The 23,488-nt window shown below is 36.4% G+C and overlaps 1 protein-coding gene across 1 annotated transcript; it reads right to left on the reverse strand.

The window, feature by feature from the left end:
• Positions 1–1,421: 1,421 nt before the first annotated feature.
• LOC140153586 (GTP-binding protein 2-like) lies at positions 1,422–19,097 on the reverse strand. The gene is given in 14 exon segments (XM_072176366.1): positions 1,422–1,742; positions 3,679–3,840; positions 4,976–5,147; positions 6,031–6,089; positions 6,995–7,130; positions 10,198–10,408; positions 11,092–11,136; positions 11,139–11,174; positions 11,177–11,276; positions 12,781–12,978; positions 13,880–13,997; positions 14,679–14,863; positions 18,121–18,147; positions 18,858–19,097. Coding segments are annotated over 14 exon segments (1,698 nt in total). The 5' UTR covers positions 18,948–19,097; the 3' UTR covers positions 1,422–1,583.
• Between the last annotated feature and the right edge of the window lie 4,391 nt (positions 19,098–23,488).

Raw genomic sequence — 23,488 nt, forward strand, 5'->3', positions numbered from 1 at the left:
CATGTCACATACATGTAACCCTTGCCTGGGTCATGGGTCCCTTCACCAGAAACATGTCACATAACCCTTGCCTGGGTCATGGGTCCCTTCACCAGAAACATGTCACATAGCCTTTGCCTACTTCACCAGAAACATGTCACATAACCCTTGCCTGGGTCATGGGTCTTCACTAGAAACAAGGGATATTCTCTTTTCATCTGTCAAACCTTGGCAGATCTGTGATATTCTCTTGATATGAAACCAGCTGATATGGAAGGTTAAACTCAGGTTCAAAGGTCTGCCTGCCTAGCTCAATCAGATTTTAATAAAAAATACTGTTAATTAAAAACAAAGACTCCACAAAATGTATCACACATAGAACAAGTTCAGTGAAATGTGCTATTCCATTTAAAGTCCACACTACCCCTGTGGAAGATTTAGCTAAAGTCTGCCACAGAGGGAGTATTAATTTTGAATAGAATAGACAATTGGGTAACTTCCATTTGAAATACTTACTCCAGTTGTGGATGATATTGGTAAAGCAATAATACAGGGGAGTATGGGTTTCAAAATGATTAACCCTGACCAATTACATTTGAAAAACATACTCCCTCTGTAAAAGATATTTCCAAAATCTTCCACAGGGGTAGTGTGGATTTCAACTGGAATAGCCCAATGTGCATATTGTACATGATAAATAGAATCTATGAATATTATAAACATGATTTGCACCTTTTGGTAATAAAATCTGTATACACAATGTAATAGAAAAACTATACACACTTATCTTGGAAAACAATACAAATACTTAAGGTTTCAATGTGAAACTTGGAAGTAAGGTTGGGTAAAACTAATAGATAAAGCCATCACTTTTCCTTTTTCTAAATCTTGTTGTCTCAATTTCCCATACTGTTGGTTTTTTTGTTTGTTTTCTTATAAAAAACAGTTAAAAATAGAAAATAATCATGATATTTTCATCTTGTGTCTCTAGTGCAGTGAATATAGCACTGGCAACACTATGGCTAATTTCAGTCATGGGTTTTGACGGTTCCCGATTGCATGTATCGTATTGAATAGACACACGTGAAGTGCTGTGAACCGTGGTCACAGGCTGGAAATGATGTTGTTGTACAAAATATAGCCATATAGTTCTCAGACACAAGATGGTTTGGGTCAGTTTGGTTAGCATTAAAAAGTGTCAAAATATGTTATTACCTGTATGATTTGAGTTTATTTTTACATATTTTATCATACCTACCACAAATATCATATCACATATACCAATAAAAAGATCATAAAATGAGTGTGTTTAAGATGGTAAACACACCAATCATACATTTTGTTGTTTCACTTTTTCCATTTAAAATGGCTGAAGTGAAAACTGTTTAAAAGAAAAAAAATCACAGATGAAAGAATTGATAGGATTATGATATAATATTAAAATTAATGTTTGTATCAATTATCATATTCATATTACATCAAAATGCTTGGGGGGGACTTATAAATAAATATTTCACTTGTATTGCAAAATGTTTAGTTTATAAAGCACAATATAGAAATATGACATCATTATCATTTGACAGGTTCAAAGGTCACTGGATGATCTATCTGTCCACGTTGCAATATGTGTGAACTCTGGTAACATGTCCAATGCCTTTAGTGCTTCCTTCTCTGAGCAGGAGACGAGAACCTTCTCTCAGGTACTCGGGGTGCTTGATGAAACGGAATCGAACCTGGGCATGCTCGTTGGTCTTCATACATGGCTAGGGATAAAGAGAAAAGAGATTTAAGGACTCGGATAGCGACGTTTGCAGAGTATTTTTGTGGGACCTGAGAGCACATCAGATACACCAAATTGCATTCTGAATACGAGGAATATCATTCTGATATATATATATATGATATCCTTCCTTCAAATAATTTAGATTCAAAATTCACAATATGATACAAAAAGGAGGCATTTTTTTTAAATTGAGTTATTACAATTAAATTACCTTATAATGCAAACATTAGGCTATACTGAAAACACCAAATGTCTAGCATACTTGGTTCTAAAGTTATGAAGTTTTGTGATGTTCTTATTAGACTTCTCCGTAGTCCACTTGCCCATTTTGCATACTCTGGCTATTACATTTAAGCATAAAACTCTGATTTATATTGATTTGTGTGCAACTGATAGATTTTCACATCTGTATCTGATCTTTTCAGTCACCGCACTCCCTCTGTTTGTTAGCTTCCCAAGTGGACTACTGACTTTGCCTTGCGGTTAAGATTTTTAACACGGGACTCTATGGAGAGTTAATAGGCCAATTTCTGGCCTAACTAAAATTGGCCATGATGTAATGCATCTTTAAATGGATCTGCCTTGTGATTGGTCGCCCATATCTCGCTATGGTTTAAATCTTCAGGGCCCGTGCTATTACCATTAACTACACCGTACACAACTATCTGTGGTATTTATGGCGCTTTTGTGTTGACGCCGAAAGTTAATCTCTCATCAAACATCTAGCTGCCTTGTACTATACCATGCTTAGTACTTGTGGTTAATGGACTGATAAACAAGTATGCTTGACAGTGTGTTTTTAGAGAGCAAAGTCCGGGGTAAAGTTCTGCTTAAAATTCAAAGTCCATAGTCGGATTTTCGGGGTTCGCTATCAATAAACTGGTAGATTCCAAAATCAGAAATTTATGCAAGATAGTGTTGCATTCAATTACTTTTATTGTCACTAATAATCTGATATTTTTAACTCTTTATGACCAATTTTCTATTGAATACTTTAATTTTAATAAACATCAGTTGAATTTTGAGTTCAACGAAATGGGTTCATCATGACTAATAATAACATATTTTTGATAAAATTCGACTATGGCATAGTCTATGTTCTTATGTACATAATTGTTTTTTTTACTCCATATTGTTGCCTTTATCTCAATTTCAAATTTGCGCTTTGGCCTCCATGGACCAGATCATGTCACATATGTGACACGATCTGCTCCATGGGGCCAAAGGAGGCATTTTTGAAAATTTAGTTACTATAATCATTACCTTCTACAAACATTAGGCCATAATATACGGAAAACACCAAAGGTCTAGCATACTTAGTTCTAAAGTTATGAAGTTTTGTGACTTCTATTTTCTTATGTATTTTATTGTTTTTCACCTCCATACTTTTGCATTTATCTCAATTTCAAATTTGCCACCTTTGGCCCTCATGGACCAGATTGTGTCACATATTGTACTGTCTGCCAAAATAAGATTTGACAATGGGCTAATCTAGTTGAAATTCATACACCCCCTATGGAAGACATGACCTTAATCTCCCACACAGTGGGTGTAGATTTAAAATGGAATCACTCATTTAGGTAACCCCATTTGAAATTCATGCTGCCTGTGTGGAAGATTAAGGTTATGTCTTCCATAGAGGGTGTATGGATTTCAACTGGAATAACCCATTTTGGAGCAGACGACACTAAATGGGTGACTCCATTTGAAATTCACACTCCCTGTGTGGAAGATTAAGGTAATGTCTTCTATAGGGGGTGTATGGATTTCAACTGGAATAACCCATTTTGGAGCAGACAACACTGAATGGGTGACTCCATTTGAAATTCACACCCCCTGTGTGGAAGATTAAGGTAATGTCTTCCATAGGGGGTGTAGGGATTACAAATGGAATAGCGCTATGCTTAGATATTTACCTTGTTCATATCCACAATAATAGCCGTCTGGCAGACATTGCCGATATGGAGCGTAGCCTGGAACCCTTTGCAGACCTTGGTGGTATGGAAGAGCACACTGATATCTGCTTCAAATTCAATGCAAGAGGTAGGATACAGCTTCTCACTCACAAGTACCATACCCTGTAATAATGCAAATCACATTTAAGTGCCAAATACTGAATATTTGCTGCCAATTTCTTTTTTTTAATAAATTTTTTATTGAAGAATAATAACAACAAAACTACTACCGTATTCGTTCTAATAAGCGCCCATGCCCCAATAAGCGCCCATCCAGGGTATTTTCAATTTGCTAAAGGGTACCATTAATGTTGAAGTGACGGATAGACGCGATACAGTGAAATAGCTGGGGATTAGAAGTCCTGTGTAAACATGCAATATATTTTCTGCATCAGAAAAGCTACTGGAACGTCTCAGGACCCTTTTATAACATATGTAAATTTGTCTCTAATAAACGCCTGTTAGGAAAAAATTGGGTAAACCATGTAAAAATAAGCGCCCACCCATAATGACTTTGTGGGAGCACGTGTGGCCGAGTGGATAAGGCGCCCGACTCATAATACATAGGTTGTGAGTTCGAGCCCGATCGTGCTAACGTGTTGTGTCCTGGGCAAGGCACTTTATCCTCATTGCCTACTTGGGGGATGTGGTTGGGTTGGATTGGATGTTTGTATAGTTGTTTGTTTCAATGTTGCAATATTGGCGCTGATTAAGCTGCTGCCTGCAAATTGCATTGTGTCTGTTTACGTGTGTTTAATGTACAATTCTAGCAATTTGACCTGCGGGTCACGATTAGAGTTTGAAATAAAAACCTTCCTTCCTCTTTATTGGAATGAATACGGTACATTAATATTCAAAACCCATTTGTGGTAAATTGCTGACTGAACAGAAGATTATAAACTTATGGGCATGAAATTTGAACATGCTTCTTTAACTCTCCATGTGCGTGTTGACTGCAGATGACAAGTTTCACTTTTTTTTAATTTAAAAAATTTCAGAATTGTAAATTTTCATGACCATATTTGGAATCAGCATGAAAAATGCATTAATATGAATACAAACAAGCCTAGTATAAGTAAACTCCATATCCTTATTTGCTTTAAACGATATCAATGAAAACTCCATATTCTTATTTGTTTTTGTTAAAACGATATCATCGAAAGCATTAAGTTCCATACTGATACCACTAAACTAGGTGTTTAATTAAGATTAAAATGTAATTTTTCTGAGTACACATAGACATACAATTGCTACTAACCTTTCTGAGCATGATTTTATCCCATTCTCCTACAGCTAATGTGGCTGCCTGGCCTGGTCTTACAACTCGACATGGAGATCGGTTTCTATGTATGCTGTTAATTTGAACAGGATGGAAATGTCCTGCTTCATCTGGTCCTAAAAGGAGTTCATCTTGTTCCCTTACTATGCCTCTGTTAAACAGTAATATGATGGAATATTGATAAGAAACAGAACCATGATAACAATGATTTCAAATGTGCATGGGGATGTGCCACACAGATTTTCGGATGCTGATTTTCTCTATAGACCTTTTTCTGATGACGTCACCTAATCGATATTGGGGGTCTCAGATGTAAACAAACAACCACGTGCGTTTCCCACATGCCCACAGTGTAAAAACACCAATACTGCGTATTTTTTCCTCTGTTTTGTCATCTTTCACATTAGCTTCAATAAAATAATTTTTTTTAATGGAACTGTACACTGGTTACCTTTGTTTCAGATTGTTTTGATACCACAAAATACAAAAGATATGGAAAAACCGCCATGCTATTTGAAAATTAATCTTTGTTTTGTTTCACATTTTTGTTTACTTTATACACTGTGACGAACAAAACGCGTACTGCGAGCTGGCAATTCCTAGCGTGGCGCCAGCAGGTGATCATGGCCTTGGCGCGGTATTTGCGCTTGGGTGCTGATGACTCAATGCTGGACCCCAATATCAATTGATTGGTGACGTCTGAGAAAAAGGTCTATACCTACTTTCCGCTGTTTTTGCAACCCATTAGTATTCCAATTGTTCACATTAAAGCACTCAAAGTTGCCATAATTGGGTGCTTTTAAGGGCACTTTTACCCAATGCTGGTCTGAAAACCTACCCATCCATATACCAAAATCACTGAAAAGGTAACCCAAAACCGTGGCACATCCCTGCATACCTTCAACTAGGAAGACCCTCCCCCACCGGGTTTTGGTTTTCACCAAAAACAGGCTGAGTTTAAAAAATTGAGGAATGTGATAAATAGCACTCCTCAAACTTTAAATAGTTTGTCAGTTGTCTTCCAATTCACTCACCCAAAAAGAGTCCCACTAACCACTTTGCCGACATCAGGCACACTGTATACTTCATCAATCTGAAAAGTCACAAATACAAAATACATCGGTAATAACTGCAAAAATTAAGCATCAAAATATGGCAATAAAATGTTGCAATAAAATGTTGTGTGTTTACCGAACAGAACAAGGGTTGGCCTTTTTTCCAACAGGTTTTTTCCGATACAGTTTACACTATTGGACATTTCTGTGAATCTAATGTGGACCATACATGTTCAATATTATTGGGCAATATCAAAGACATGCTATTAATGATCATGTTTACAGTGCAGAGTAGTAGATTTTGTAGGGTCTTTGATATTGCCCAATAAAATTGAATGTGTGTAACGCATATCACGCATAATAGACAAAATTACACAAATTATTACAAATTTAATTCTCCTAAAAATAATGATATATTTATATTCTTCTTGAAAAATACAAGAAAAATTGACAGGAGCTAAACTCTTATTTTCTTCCTGAATTATAAGATTAAAGGCATATATTGGAATGTCATCTTTCCCTGGGTAAGATCTGACACCAGGCCAGCCCATGGCCAGAGGGTAACATGAGTAGGTTTGTTTCACCTTAAAGGCAAGGATAGTCTTGCTAATATAGGCTAACTTTCCCCTAGGCCATCCAATATGCCATGAATTAGTAGGACTACATCTGTTAATTTTATATGGGCCTTTAAACAAATAAGATTATGTTGACAACTTTTTCAAAGTTGATAAAAGTATCATAAAGGTATACATATGCATGGCATTATAACTTATTAAAAATGGTCACATAAGCCAAAATACTTTATAGTGTTCCTCCACAGGACTAATATAGCTATGGAAATCACTAAATTCTTTACAAATCTGTCTTATTATTTCACATCAATAGCCAGGGCCCTAGATAGTGGGCCCCACCAAAGGATGTGTACTATCATGGCCATACCAACCTGATATTCTGTTAATTCCTGAGTGAGTTTCTCTTGTACCTCACTATTGTGTGAGGGTGGCAGCACATGGAGGAATTTCTTCAAGCGATCCAGGTTCTGTCCTGTTACATTTGATGCCAAGAAGATTGGACATACACTGAAAAAAATATATGCACAAATAAAAAGATTAGCATATTAGATAAAAACGGTATGAAAAGGACATTAAGTTTTTGGGAAATTATTCAACTTTCATACGCTCCAAGATAGTGAGAACCAATCAGAGCAAACATTAGTAAATTACTAGCCATGCATATTGTATGATTGCACGGGCATGCACTCCGCATAGTGCATTTATATTTACTTGCATTTTCCGGGGTCACTCCCATTGTGGCCTGTACACCATCCGCGATAATCAACTTTTGAAAAGCACCCTAAACAAGGATTTAACCCTTGGCTAAAACGATACCCTAAACAGGTAACAGTGCATGTTTTCACGCCCTAAACTGGAATTTTATTCCTTGCATCAAATTTCATACCCTAAATTTCATTTCCGCGTATTTGCCATTGCAATTAGGCTACCCTTTTTCCCGATTTTTCATGTTTTTGACACCCTAAACACGATACGCGCGTATCGTACCTACCCACGAAAAACTACCCTTTTTACACGTTTTTATTATCGCGGATGGTGTACAGGCCACAATGGGAGTGACCCCCCAGGGCATTTTCCAACATTTTTAGTTACAATTTTGTTATCAAAATAGCAAAAATAACAGGATTTTTTTTCTTGTGCATGAAATAGGTTAATCAATGTGTATCACTCTCTGTTGAGAGGAAAATTGTACAAAATAATGCACTAATGAGATGTTGACGCATCTATTCATGGAAATAGTATAGCAGACTATTTCTATGGTTTATTTAAAATATTATGTCAGCGTTAAAATATTTGCCTGAAAATTCAACAGACTATAGATATACAACAGGTACAACTTTATTTCATTGCACAATGTATCAATAGAATACTGTAAAAGTAGAAATTTTCGCAAGGTTTTTATTTTCGCGAATTTCGCGAGTGGACATAACATCGCGAAAATAAAAACTCGCGAAAATAACCATTTGCATTAGGTTTCTATTGTATCAATATTGAAACCGTGAAATTTAATTCTCGCGCAATTGACAAAATCTTCAAAATCGCGAACATATCTTCTCGTGAAAATATTGACTTTTACAGTACATGGGATGGGAACATGGGAATGTTAATTGTATTTTCACTATGATGAACAAGTGACCCGTGTAAATTGCAGTCTCACTATGGACCACAATGGCCTCATCCCAATGGCATAGTTCAATAACCTCAATTAATCAAAATTTGACCTCAAGTTGCAGAGAATGAGTTTTTGTACATTCAATGAATGTACAAATGTATTGGGGTTAAAGAACTGTGCCCTGATAGATGAACATGTTGTGGAACCTAGTCAGGGTTATAGCCACGCCGGTAACCGACACAGACCGGCACTAAAAAAATTTTGTTATTTATTTTGTTTTTTTTCCCACAAATGTTTTATTCATCATAAAAAAGTAAAAAAATAAATAAAAAAAAAAGGTATACCCCTAGCCTAATCCCAGATGCCTTGTGTTCGTTATAAAAGAGATTGTGCCCCGAGCCAGCCCTCTAATTGGATAGTAAAATTAGCCGGCACTCAACTTGGGCTAGCTATAACCCTGAACCTAGTGTATACAGCCATTCATTACAGGAAAGTATAGGCCTATTAAAATAATTGTAACAATGAAAATAGGTATGATGAATTCTGATTACTTTTTATTACTTTTCAGTTTTGACAGAGATTAAAATTCAACATTAAGGTGAGAGTGACATGTTTTTGAAGATTTTTATTATTCTGTGTATACAAAAAATGAAAAACAAAAAATGGAAAACAAACAAAATTTGCATTACTACAGAAATTACCACAGAAACTTTTTTTTGAGGACCATTTTTATTTGCCCCTGGTGTAGCGCTCAAATTGGGAAAAGTCTGGTGACTTATATGGTTTTTTTTAATCGCCAAGTGACCATTTTATAACTTCTCTACCTGTGTACTACACAAGTTCATGTGCAGTTCAAACATCCTGTATTGAGAAGATTTTCTTGTTTTCTTTTCAAATTGGTAATACAAATTCTTTTGACCACCATTTTTAAAACTAAAATTGCTATCATTGTACCAATTGACACTTTTGGCATGACAAACATTTTGTGGAAGCCACTTCACAGCACAAATAAGTGGGAGAGACCTAGTCTTGATTCAAGCCTGTATCAACCCAAAAGCACCATACTGTATGTGTAGTCCTGTGCACAAGTTATGGCAGTAATGGCCTTCCATAGGCGTGGGTCCTAGATAGCTTAAGATTCAGTCTTGATGAACCTGTATAAAATTTCCCCGAATTCTGTAAATCTTCGCAAGGGATTATACCATAATATTGAAAATAATGAGATGTTGATAGCTAAACATGAAAATGTTTGAGTATAGTAATCAAATTGGTTTCATTAATAAGTTAGAATTTATGTTCCCCAATGTTATACCGGTCCAAACATTTGTGACACTTTCTGAGACTAATAGACAAAACTGAAAATCAACATCGGGTAATGACAGATCAGGAAAGATTGATTGATTGATTTTGTCAGGGGTGTAGCCAGCCTTTAACTGTGGACGGGCAAAGCCAAATTTATGAGTAGTAGTTTGTTACACATGTTTACCCAATCCATGTATTGCTTCCTTTACGTATGAATGAATACAACTTCCACAAGACTCTTGTGTGAAGCGGTTCAAATATCTTGCACAATTAGAAAGAGTATAAGAGTAGATGGTATGTGACTAAGAAATAAACAGTATATATATCAACACAGTGATATGCAGTTGGGTGACCGGCTGGCTGTAGTTTAAGAGAGAAGGGCTATTCCAATTAAAATCCGTACTACCCCTGTGGAAGATTTTGGAAATATCTTCCAAAGGGGGAGTATGTTTTTCAAATGTAATTGGTCAGGGTTAATCATTTTGATACTCCCTCTGTATTATGGCTTTACCTATATCTTCCACAACTGGAGTGAGTATTTCAAATAGAAGTTACCTAATTGTATATTCTATTCGAAACTCATACCCCCTCTGTGGAAGACTTTAGCTAAATCTTCCACAGGGGTAGTGTGGATTTTAAATGGAATAGCCCACTGCTCACCTGTTGTCATTAAAGGACCTTGCAGCAGTCACAGCGTCATCGTCACTCTTGATTTCAAACGGCACTTTTCGGCAACCGGTCAGTAATCTTTGAAGTTGATTGACAGTTCTTGCAGTGATCATTTCTGGACAGAGGTCAATTTTGCTGACCACAACAAAGATGGGTACCTGAAGAGCTAAGGCAAGTCCAAGATGCTCTCGAGTGGTTCCAGCTGCATGGGAGAAGAGTAGCAAGAAAGATAGCCATCAATTGCCATATGATCAAAAATCACATTCATTACAAATAAAACCCTGTATTCATGATACTACGTATTATAGATGTGATGGTTGGTACAAGCATATGCACTAAAGGAAGTTCCGGGATCTTTTGTAGCCACTTTCTTTGTGTCAAAACTGTGTTTGTACTTGAGAGGTACAGAATATTATTATGCTGTGTGGGATAATTTGGCACTTTCGTGCCATGATAAAACCCCTATCAAGCTTACTTGTACACATTGCGACCATAAGATCAAGGCCAGCAAAACATTACAAATCTTTGAAATCTGCATTTTAAGATGCAGGGATAGAATTTTGATAATAACAGGCGTGCTACAAATCGCATTTCTGGAAATGTTAAGGTAGTCCACCTTGCGTTTTTAAATCGCACTTGCAAAGAAGTTTAGGAAATGAGGTGTGCTTTTAATCGCACTCGGACAGGCGATTTAAGGTGTGCAATCGCACTTGCATGCCTTAAAACTCATCCCTAAAGAAGAATCATTTTTTCACAATTCATTAAACTTTTGTTCAATTCCAAAAAAAAAAAATTGTATACAAATTTTTTCAAATGCACTGCCATAAAAAGCGAAACTCTCAAAAGTTCATTTACAAAGAAGAAATTAAGAGCCAGTTTTCTTACCCACTCCTGTATTTGCACTAACCACCAGCATGGCAAAATCAGGGAGTACCCTGTCAGACCACTGATAGTGGTCTTAAGGTATTATGATGACCTGCCAGGTCAATTAAGGTCAACAACTTGGAGGCGCTCTCACAAATTTCCTCTGCTGTTAAGCAACCTTGCTGAGAGTCGCTGTAGTTGATTACCTATAACGAGAGAGGGAGATCAGAGAATGGAAGAAGTTAGTATCAAAACATAAGGCACAAGTGACAAAACTTAAAAGTTTTCATAACCTTTTCTCAATTTCTATAATTGAAGAGCTTATTGCCAAACCGTGTTAAGTCCACAACCACAAGTTTGTCATTTACTTGTGTGATACAATCACAATTACTTGACAAGTTTGACATTAGCAACAATGAGTTGTACCATCAACAAGCCATTATTTACCACAACAATGCTGTTTAACAATATGCAGACTACTGTTCTCATTTGGGAACCAAAGGCCTCACACAGTATTGTTAGTTTGTTACTCTCGTCCATCCACTGTTTGCTTTGTAATGGTGCATCCAACTGAAATTATAATACCTAGCATCACAACCCATAGCAATATCGCACAGGTAAATCAGGAACATATGTTTGGGGACTTAACACAGTTTGGAAATAAGCTCTTCAATTCTTGGCACTAATTCCAAAGCCATCTGGAAACACCTGATAAAGTTCAAATCATTTTGTTAGATGAATATAACAAGTACAAGGTCAAGCATTAAGCCAACTTGTCTCAAGGCCTTGCAATAAAGCTATGAGCTATTCTACACTACCCCTGTGGAAGATTTTGGAAATATCTTACATAGAGGGAGTATGTTTTTGAAATGTAATTGGTCAGAGTTAATCATTTTGAAACCCATCTGTATTATCGCTTTACCTATATCTTCCACAACTGGAGTGAGTATTTCAAATGGAAGATACCCAATTGTCTGTTGTATTAAAAACTCGTACTCCCTCTGCTGAAGACTTTAGTTAAATCTTCCACAGGGGTAGTGTGAATTTTAAATGGAATGGCCATATTGTTATCAGCCTACAGTTGCTATCAATGAGTGATATACCGTACAGATTTGATAAGGATGTTGGACTGTTTCTTTGGAAAGAACACCATAGTTTGACAGTCGAGTCAAATCATAGTGAAGAATATTCTTCACCATCAAAGCCGTAGCCAGGGGGTGCTGGCGGATTCACACCCCAGCCCAAAATACCAATCCAGAAAAGGTCCATCTGTTTCTGAAGAAAAGATTGAAAATCAGCCCTTTTTTGAAGGAAAAAATAACAAAAGGGTCACTTTTAAACTCCCCACCTCCCCCCAAATAAATCCTGTTCAAACACAGGTTTGAATCATCCAATAAGGAAAACTAGAACTAATGGGCTAATCCATTTAAAGTCTACACTCCCCCTGTGGAAGATTTAGCTAAAGTCTTCCACAGAGGGAGTATGAGTTTTGAATACAATAGACAATTGGGTAAATTTCATTTGAAATACTCACTCCAGTTGTAAAAGATATAGGTAAAGACATAATACAGGGGTATGGGTTTCAAGATGATTAATTCTGAACAATTACATTAAAAAAACATACTCCCCATGTGGAAGATATTTCCAATATCTTCCACAGGGGTAGTGTGGATTTCAACTGGAATAGCCCAATTTGAGCTTTGTACTAACCTCTCCTCGTCCATTAAATCCAAGGATTTCATGACTGATGCTTGAAGTCCTCCCTGATTGGATCTCATGGAGATGTCTGAAAAGGTTAAGTCTTGCACGTCCTCTGCCGTTGTCCAACTCCCCCTGGGTGAGCACACCCAACAGTGTGCTTTTACCTACATCAACATTGCCTAGGACAGCAACTCTTAAGTCTATGAACTGAAAGAGTAAATTATCACATACAAAATTTTTTTCTTGAGGAAAATTTTTTTTAGTGCGATCACGCATATTTTACATATATGCATTAATACTGTTTTAAGACCCAAGCTTTAATTGTTTATACCCAAATACCTTTATTTGTGAAAATCTACCACACGCCTAGCATCATGCTAGCGAGTAATTAACTCACTCCCCTTTAAAATCTAGCACACTGTGAGTACATTGGCACATAATGTCAAACCCACGCATGCTTGAGTTGATACATTTCACTATAAAAACACATAAACACACAATAATTCCTTTCATATATTTTCCCAAACAGCCATCTCAAGACAACCAATTTTGGAGGCAAAAACGATGCCCCAATTCTGGAAACAGTCATTTGTCCAAATTAAGTGCCTCCGGGTTCTATCTAGGTCTTGATAGAACCCAATCTAGCATTGTGATCTAGCATTTGTACGCATAGACCTAGCGTGTAATACTCGCACACGCTTGCAGTATACGCAACTGAAGGCAAGAGGTTGCAAACAAGTTCAATTCATTTATAATAATGGGAATTTTAATGACGTTAACTTAATTTTTGCTCAATGAAATAGTCCATAGTTATTAAATTGATTAAAATAAAACTAAGAATGAGAGTGAACGATATGAATTAATTTTCATTATTACTATCCTCTACAGTGTGATAGACAAAAGGCAGATCCAAAACTCAAAATATTGGACATCTCAGGATAGTAAAAACAAAAATTCATATCGTTTATTCCCAAGTTTTTGTGAATTTCATGGTCCAAGTTTATTTCGATCATTTTGACCATGGAAGAGAACAATGCTAACCCTTTACAATAAGAAAAGGGTTCATTAGAAATTCTAGTACGAACTGATAATTTCACAATTTACCAACCTGTTGATCATCTGGAACTCTTCGTACAAGCAGCTCACAAGCTTTCCGTGGTGGTTCACCTTCTTCAATGTCGTAATCAACTTCACGCTGACGCAAAACGGTTATGGTTGCATCCAATCTGACACATTGCAAAAATAGTAAAAAAATTCCAAGATTTTAACTTGAAATATGGATTACATGTGCAGCCTACTTTTGAATTCAAATGCTGCCAAAAATAGGTTCTTATGCGGTAAACAACCGTCCTAATTCTAGACAAAAGAAATTTGTAATTTGATTCTCCCTATCTTGATTAAACTTTGACAATGAGATTCCAGAATCAACTTTGAAGTGACCGGCCAGCCCATATTTTGGCCCAGTCAAAACAATATCATGGTCGCTTCACTTGTCAACATTGGTGAACCCATATTTTTTCAAGCTTGAGAAAAACTGAACGACGTTACACTTACTCCCTATTTCGTTACCACATTGCTTAGACACTATAAGGAACATTATCTCATTTTGGAAAATGTGGTGGCTCTGAAAAGAGTCGTTTGTTTTGACACATCCCCACCCCTTTTTTTTTCTCTTTTCCCTTTTTTGGAATTGCATAATCCAGCCAATGCCCTTTTGTGAAAAAAATATTCTGATAGGTTGCAAAAACAGCAAAAAGTATGCATGTCCAAATCAGCCCTGGACATCACAGCCCATTAGCAACTTTCCTGACCAGCAAGAGTTATGATTGAGGGGGGGGGGGGGGGCATTTGTCCCCATGCCCCCACCCCTGGTGCTGCCAATGTTCCTGACAGTACAATACACTTACTTATCAGCCATTCTATGGACTGTTGTCAGCGATGCTTCCATCTCCTCTTGAGTAAGTCCAACCAGTAGCCCATTGTCTTCAACACCAATCTCATAGATGGCCTCACCCTGGCCTTCTCTTAGACGCCATTTCATCTGCGTCACCAGGTGCTCAAAACGACTGGCTGATGGATTCACCAACTTCAACTATGGATTGATCAAACGGTTTAATAATTTAACAACAATAAAAGGACAGCTTGGTTTTGAAGTTGCTGATCCGGCCCAAATCTTCAGAACAAATCTGTTTTTAATCAATTATACAGTTAGTTTTAAATTTGCTTTCAGATTTACTTGCTAATCCTGGCATGATGGCAGATCACTACCCCGGTGGGTTCAGTTTGTATTTAAAGGTAGGACGTATGACCGTTCCAGGATTTGAAAATGACCCCCTATTTCACGGAGAATCAAGGACATTTGCGCAATTTTACCCCCTATTTTGCATGAAATCAAGGAAAATTTGCCCCCAAATACGTAACGCCCCCTATTTTGATCATTTTGAGGACGCATTTTCATTTCACCACCTTATCACAGGGAATCAAGGACATATTTCCCGAAAAAAATACCCCTATTTTTGCCATTTCAAGGATGCTTTTGAATTTTGACCCTATTTCACTGGGAAATGAGGACAATTTTTTTCCGGAAAAAATACCCTATCAATTTTTGTGTGGAACTACTACAAAAAACGACAGAAAAAAACGAAAACTGTAGCGGCATTAAAAACGCGGATGAAATTCTTAATAATACACCCTATTTTTCATTTCAAGGACAATTTTGCTCCAAAACACCCCTAATTTGGACAATCGCGAACAATTTTGTCCTTGAAAATTCCGTGGATATTTCTTGAAAAGTACCCCTAATTGGAACCATCATGCGGCGGTGCGCACCAATCGTCAGTGAAGACTGAACCCACCGGAATCACTACCTCTATACAAACATCAAATAGCAAATTTCAAAGTTCCCCTGAACAATTAGTGGATCAGCTTCAAATGTTATCCTGGCTATACAAGTAGCCTAAGTAGCAAAACAAGGTACAAAACAAGTACTTATTCCCCCAATGTTTAGCTTTTTACCACCTAGCATTTTAAACAAATCAATAAACAATGCTACCGGTACATACAAATAGTACTCAATTTGAAGTGGAATGTCAAGAGCTGGTCTTGAATTGCTACTCGTTTTGAAGTTTATGCGACTAATACAGAGGAGAGACAAAAGATCACTTCCCATTGTTTATATACAGGGAAGGTTAATTTTGTCCAATACAAGTTACTTTTTTTTCACAGTGAAATCTACCCCAGCTATGCATTGATTTAGGGGCTCATTCATATATCAGGGGTGTGAGTGACCTCTATTGAAAAAAGAGGAACTTTGTTCAAAAAAGAGGGAAAAAGAGGAAAAGCACTGAAATATGCTCAAAATGGGCTGAAAATGAAAGAAGAAGCTAAAATTTTGCCTCAAAAAAATTTCCAATAAAGAGGAATTCAGCTTAAAAGAGGAGATTTCACACACCTGATATATTTTCATGACTAAGATTAAACAACCGTTTAGTCATGAAAATATATGAATGAACCCAGAACATTTTGTGATTCTTTCATCGAAATAATAACAAAATATTACAAGTAACATTATTAAAAAACATAATTTTTGACTCACATCAGGGACACCGGGCATAAACACTGTTTATGCCCGGCTCTCGACCAATCACGCACACTGTTTCAGAGCGTGTATGTATGAACACCATTTCATACATACTCACGATATAACGACGTTTCTGATTGGATTTGCGCCCTTTTTTGCTGGTCATAAATACCGTTTATGACCAGTACGCAGGGCATAAACAAGCTGCGTCATGCAGCGTTGGAACCCAATTAACACGATTTGCTAGTGTTGCGTACACGCGCATATCACCGCGCCCATCTCACGCGGGCGCGCAAAGATGACGCGTATCAGCGTTGACTCGGTCGTTGACCTCGTGAACCGAGCTGCTTCCTGCAAGTAGGCCTACTCATTTTCTTCCAATTTATGAAGGAAAACGGTATGGAAATGTTATTTAAACTTGTAAATCCTTATTTTCATCTGTATTGAATTGCTAAGAGTGTTGCGGGGTATGTATCGCCTTTACAATTTTGGGCGATTTTTTTGGCTATTTGGGCGACATTTCATGGCTAATACCCGCGACTTGGGCTAAAAAGTTTTGGCAACCCTGATATTAGTACTCAATTTGAAGTGGAATGTCAAGAGCTGGTCTTGAATTGCTACTCGTTTTGATGTTTATGCGACTATAAATACAGAGGAGAGACAAAAGATCGCTGTTTATGCCCTCGGCTCACGCCTCGGGCATAAACAGCGATCATGCCCTCAATCCTATGAATGAACCCCTAAATCATAACTATGGTAAAATTTTTAACTGTTTCCCTTATTTTTAAATTTGCGATTCTAAGTTTCCTTACATTGACCTATACACAAAAGCAATATATTCGTGTGTTGTTATTTTTGCGGAAGCAGCTTGGAAAGTAGACTACCCCGTAGTCCACTTGCCCATTATGCATACTCTGGATATTGTATTTAAGCTTAAAACTCTGATTTAATTAATGTGTGCACAATTGATAGATTTTCACATCTGTTCTTTTCAGTCACCCTACTCCCTCTGTTTGTTAGCTTCCCAAGTGGACTACTGACATTGGATTGCGGTTTTCATGCTTAACACGGCTGTCTATGAGCTTCTATGGATGAGATTGTCGGAAATCTGGCCTACTAAAATTGGCCATGATGTAATGCATCTTTAAATGCATCTGGCTTGTGATTGGTCGCCCCGATCTCGTTATGGTTTAAATCCTCCGGGTACCTGTCATTACCATTAATAACTACATGGTACACAAGTATGTGGCCTACCCGCCTTTGTGTTGTGTAATTGCATGAGCAGCGTCAATAAGTGCATGAACGCGTCTTATATTTGCTTATGCGGTTAAATTTGATTGATAAACAAGTATGATTGACAGTGTGAGTGTTAGGGACTTTGCCCATTCAAAATCCGTTTAAAATCAAAAGTCCATAGTCTATTTTTAACCTGGAATTTCGCGATTAATAAACTGGCAGATTCTAAAATCAGAATTGTTCAGTATTGAAGTGCCAATACAATTATGACATTATGATATTGTTATTGCATTCAATAATATAAGCCTACGTACACTTTACTTTTACTGTCACTAATATAATTATATAAACTTTTTCATAACAATTTTATACTAGTATTTTGATGTTATTAATATCAGTATAATTTCGAGTTCAACTGAATGCTTTCATCATGATTAACATCAAATATAGACTATGGCATAGTCTACTTGGAAAGTGAAAAGCACAAAAATAAATGCAGCGTGAAAATGTCCACTTTCACAGTATATTCTTACCTTATATTCAATATTTCCTTCTTCAGCCTGTTGGTAAAAAATAAGATAAAAAATTCAGTTGGCTAAATAGCCAATTTTGCAAACATAATCTGGAAAATCTTAAAAATCAACATAAAATGTTTAGCAGGACTTAACAAATCATCTCCAGAAACTATACTTAGAATCTACTGACATCAAACTGAAAGGAACCAGTTGTTTAATAATTTCATGAACATGAAAGTCATGATGAAGGTATGTTTGTGCTTTTCTGATTATTTTTTAATTGTTTTTTGAGACAAAAACCTGGACGTTTTCACTTGTTTTCAAAAAATTTTCTACATTTGTTTTTTACCCCATGCATAATTTCCTTCATTTATCGAAGACCTGTCCTTCTTCCAATAAGATTAAACCTTGATTTCAAAGTGCTTGGCAAAGTTCTATATAATATTGAGGCTTGGTGCATTGCATGATATTGTAAACCTGGCTTGATGCAAAAGTAATAAAATGGTAAATATTGCCCAAATGCTTTAGTCTAAAACCATACTAAAATTACCCATGGCCAAGTAAACTGCATAATAAATAAATGATTAATGACTACTAGTATTAATTACGACTACGTGTACATCATCACGACCGTCGCGTTGACATTTTCTAGATTAAAACAGCTGTTATCATGTCAGTGTATGTTTACATTCAATCATAATGATCATGTTACGATAGGCCTACACTACATGTACGTTTATACTGTTATTGTTTACCTCTGGCGGAAGCTTCGACATCGAGCAAGCAGAAGCGGGCGGATTTTCTCTGCTTGGTGAAAAATCCATCACGTTAAGTGCGTTCGCCATGATGCTTTGATTATTAAACTCCACTTTGGTCAACTCAAATCATTTTGAAGTTGCTTAGATTACGCCCTAATGGTGAAATAAAATCATTGTTTTGAGCGGTGACCTTCCTGACAGTCCGCCATCGCTGGTGGTAACGACCAAGGTCATGACCTTACCGGTTTAAATTTACATTCTCATAAATAGACGTAAGGTTTACAGTGCAATATAAAATGGAGCTATAAACTGAACTGCGACGCTTATATTGATGTCATTGTAATGTTTGTAAACAAGATTGCGGTGTCCCTGATGGGCTCGGTCCCTGATGATGCAATTTGTTGAAATGGCCCTGGATGATAATTTGCCCGGATTTGTGGCTGATGAAATGCAGTTGAAATGCAAAAATATTACAATAGACATAGTTGCACAAACCAAAAAAAAAAAAAAAAAAAAAAAAAGAAAGAAGAAGAAGAAGAAAAAATCTTTACTGAGAAAAATTTTACCAAAAAAAGTCTTTCCGCAAAAGAGGGAAAACTTTTGGGTCAAAATATTAAAATTGACACATGTTTGAAGGTCATTAAAGTTTTTGTAGTAGTGTTGAAACATTTGAAGAAAAATAATGAAATATTATGAATTTTATCATGAGCAAAAAGTGGGACTTTCGGTGATCAGAAATTTATTCAAAATTCTCATTGAAAAGAGGGGGCCTTTTAATAGTGACAGAGAAGGGATCATTGGGTGAGAGGGGTTGAACTAAGGGACCGTTCACAAATACTTGTTAGGGGGCCTGATGCAAAAAAGGGGGGGCCTGAAAAGTTTTGACCCTCCAAGGGGGGGGGGGGGGCTGAAAAAAATGACCACAAATTTTCCTGGGAAAATTGAGTTTATATGCTTTTTCTATATATGGGCCTTGACCCATAATTTTCGTGTCAAAAAGGAGGGGCCCTGAAATTTCTGAGGCCTGTAAAGGGGGCCCTGAAAAATTTTGTGAACGGGCCCTAATCAATGCAATAGTCATTTTCACCCCAGGGAGGTAAATACGATAACTGGAAAGTGCCCACCCAGTAAATTATTTCGCCAACAAAAAATGGGCACCCATAAAATAATTATCATACATGCATCTCTTGAAATCAACTTGAATGTGATGTTGAAGTGATGTAGGGGCCTATATCTTTTCTTAACATCTTATCCACTAGGCCTACACAGTGCACAGGATGCCAAAAGTCAATATCATTTTTAGCAATTTCCGCACAAAACCTGAAAGAATTCACTGAGCCCAAAATTTGGATCCGCACCTTTTCATGTTTTCAACACACTTTGTTATAGGTCTACTAACAAGCAAAAAAACAAACAAACAAACAAACAAAAACATCAAAACAAACTTTCCTAACAGACATTCTCTAAATTTGTTAAATATTTTCTGTGTTGTTTTATTGAGCCCGCGTGAGTAAAAGCTGTTTGCGCGTGTCTTTAATTCTGTGGCGTTCCGAGAAAATGATGCAGGTCGTAAGTGGGCTATGCTCGCGTAGTGTATTCCAGAAGAGGATGCATGTCGCAACCGACGGGTCATTTGCAAATCGCACCGTAAATGGCATCTTGAGTAGATAAAAAACAAACAAACAGACAAACAAACAATCATGAAATATTAAAAATATACCAAGTGATCTTACTTACGGTGTACCATCTCCGCCAATTTCCTTTTTTAATTTCCCTTTTTTTTAATTTCCCTTTTTTTAATTTCCCCTTTTTTTGAATTTCCTTTTTTCTTAATTTCCCTTTTTTTTTTTGAATTTCCTTTTTTTTTTAATTTCCCCTTTTTTTTTTAATTTCATTTTTTTTTTAATTTCCTTTTTTTTGCATTTCCTTTTTTAAATTCCCCCCCCTTTTTTTGAATTTCCCCCTTTTTTTTTTTGAATTTCCCCTTTTTGAATTTCCCCTTTTTTTTTTAATTTCCCTTTTTTTTTTAATTTCCCTTTTTTAAGTAAAATTAAATTTGGCAGAGGCGGGTTCGAACTCACGGCGCACGGCTTTGGAAACTCTACGGGCCTAGCGCCTTAAGCCTCCAGCATACTTTCCTGCCGCTTGCCGCTGCGGCAAGGCGTTTCAACCAATGACAAGCCTTGATTGAGTCCGTTTGTCTGCAATACGCGTGCGCCACGCCGCTCAGCGGCAAGCGGCAGGGTAGTATGAAACCAGCTTTAGACCACTCGGCCACTTGTCATGTTGATATGCATTTGAAACTTATTTGAACATTATGATCGCAACTTCAACATAGGCCTACCACGTGACAAGCAAAGGCAGAAAATGTACCATATTTTGGAATTTTATTTGCTAAAAACATTAATGTGTATTAATAGCGCTCAATTGTTGAGAAATCTGACAATAAACATGATAAATGGGCAATTAGCCTATTATACATGCACAATACATTATCGATTTGAACTCGCTAGGCCGCATGGCCGCACCGGCTGCACGTGCTATAATACTCCTATATCAGTTCGGGGGCACTGCTAATTCAAAGACGTCTCTGATATACTCTTGAAGCGTCATGTCACATAACAGTATCATATTTCAGAGACGTCTCATAAATCACATACTCCCTAGTTTCAAAACCCAGTCGCAAACGATATAAGTAATTTTGACGAACGTGCCAGCGCAATGGGAATAATTTTGTGTATAGGCCTTATCAGGGTTGTAGCTAGCCCAAGTTGAGCATGTTGAGTGCCTGCTAATTTTACTATCCAATTCATGAATTGGGTAGTAAAATTTGATTTTTTTTACTTCAAAACATTTGATTTTAGCCATTGCAATCTAAGTATGTTCTGGGACCATTTGTCAGAATTTGCACAGATAGATATAATTTTTGCACAGGTAGATATTTGCTAAACATAGGAAAGCTTATTGTAACACACTCAGCTTCGTTCCGATGTGCTGCATCGAGCGCCGAACTGTCAACAAAGCTCGACGTATGTGATATCACAGACCCCCGTATGTGAAATCACTGACCCGTCTTCGAAATCAGAGACGTCCGGTTATTACGAGTGCCCCCGAACTGATATACCGGGTATATACATGTGGTTCACTATAGAACCTGCCATTTTTCGTGCATACACGGTCTGGATTTTCGCAATTTATAGGATAATTACACGTAGGTCCCCCAAAGTTTCTTCCAGTTATTGAAGTGCTTATATAAAGACATGATGTTGCATTCAATATAAATATAAGCCTACGTATACTTTACTTTACCTTTAGGCCTACTGTCACTATTATAATTATATAAACTTATTCATAACCATTTTATACTAGTATTTTGATGTAATAAATATCAGTATAATTTCAAGTTCAACTGAATGCTTTCATCATGATTAATAACATGTTTTATTTATCAAAAATCGACTATGGCATAGTCTAGGACCTACGTAAAATTTACATAAAATTTTTACCATCAATAGAGTGTTAACTTTGACTAAATTCAGAAAATGTTTTGGCGTATATAAAATTGAAATAAAATTCTCTGCCTTGATTTATTTGTTTGTTTATGTATTTATTTAACAATTACCGGTAATTGATTATTTGCTTATTTATGTGTTTATTTATCAATCAATGAATTCTTTTATTTATTAATTTATTGATCAATTAATGATTTATTTTATTTATATTTATTTCTTTATTTAATCGTTTTCATTTAATAAATTAATTGACAACCGTATTCATTCCAATAAGCGCCCATGCCCCAATATAAAGCGCCCACCCAGGGTATTTTCACTTTGACGTTGATACAGTGAAATACATGTAGGCCTAGCTGGAGGACTGCACATCCTGTGTAAACTTGCAATGCATTTTCAACATCAGAAAAGCTACTAGAACGTGTCAGGACCCTTTTATAACATACGTAAATTTGTCTCTAATAAAAGCCCCTCACGAAAAATTAGGTAAACCAGGTAAAAAATAAGCGCCCACCCAAAATGTTATTGTTAAGCGGGCGCTTTACATTGGAATGAATACGGCTTGCTTTATTTTTATTTAATTAATTTATTAATATATTTATTTATTTATTAGGCCTAATTTATTAATTTACTTAAGGTTATTAATTATTTTAAACTGTTGTGATTTGGTAGTTCATAGCATCTTACGAATGGTGGTGAGCTTTGGCAAAAACTGTATTGCTCAATTCATAGCGAGTGTGTAGAAGAATTAAAATATCACAGATATACTTTTATAGGTGCTGCGGTTCTTGAGTTACGTTGTAAAAGGGCTGAAACAACAACACTTTTGTAAAACGTACATAACTCATTAACAACAATAAATTAAGCAAGTTTGCAAAGTATACGATTTGTAGAATGAACTTTTGCAAAACATCAAGGTGTTATTTTTCAATAATATATTGATCTAGATAATGAAAATCGATTTTTAGGTTGCTTCGACCAACAATACCTCGTCTACCCTTAATAGGGCCTAGGCCTATATTTATGTATCTATTTATTTCTTTGTTTGTTTGTTTATTTATTTGTTTGTTTATGTATTTATTTATCAATCAATGAATTATTTTATTTATTAATTTATTG

The sequence above is a fragment of the Amphiura filiformis genome, chromosome 5 (assembly GCF_039555335.1).
Source record: "Amphiura filiformis chromosome 5, Afil_fr2py, whole genome shotgun sequence".
Taxonomy (NCBI): domain Eukaryota; kingdom Metazoa; phylum Echinodermata; class Ophiuroidea; order Amphilepidida; family Amphiuridae; genus Amphiura; species Amphiura filiformis.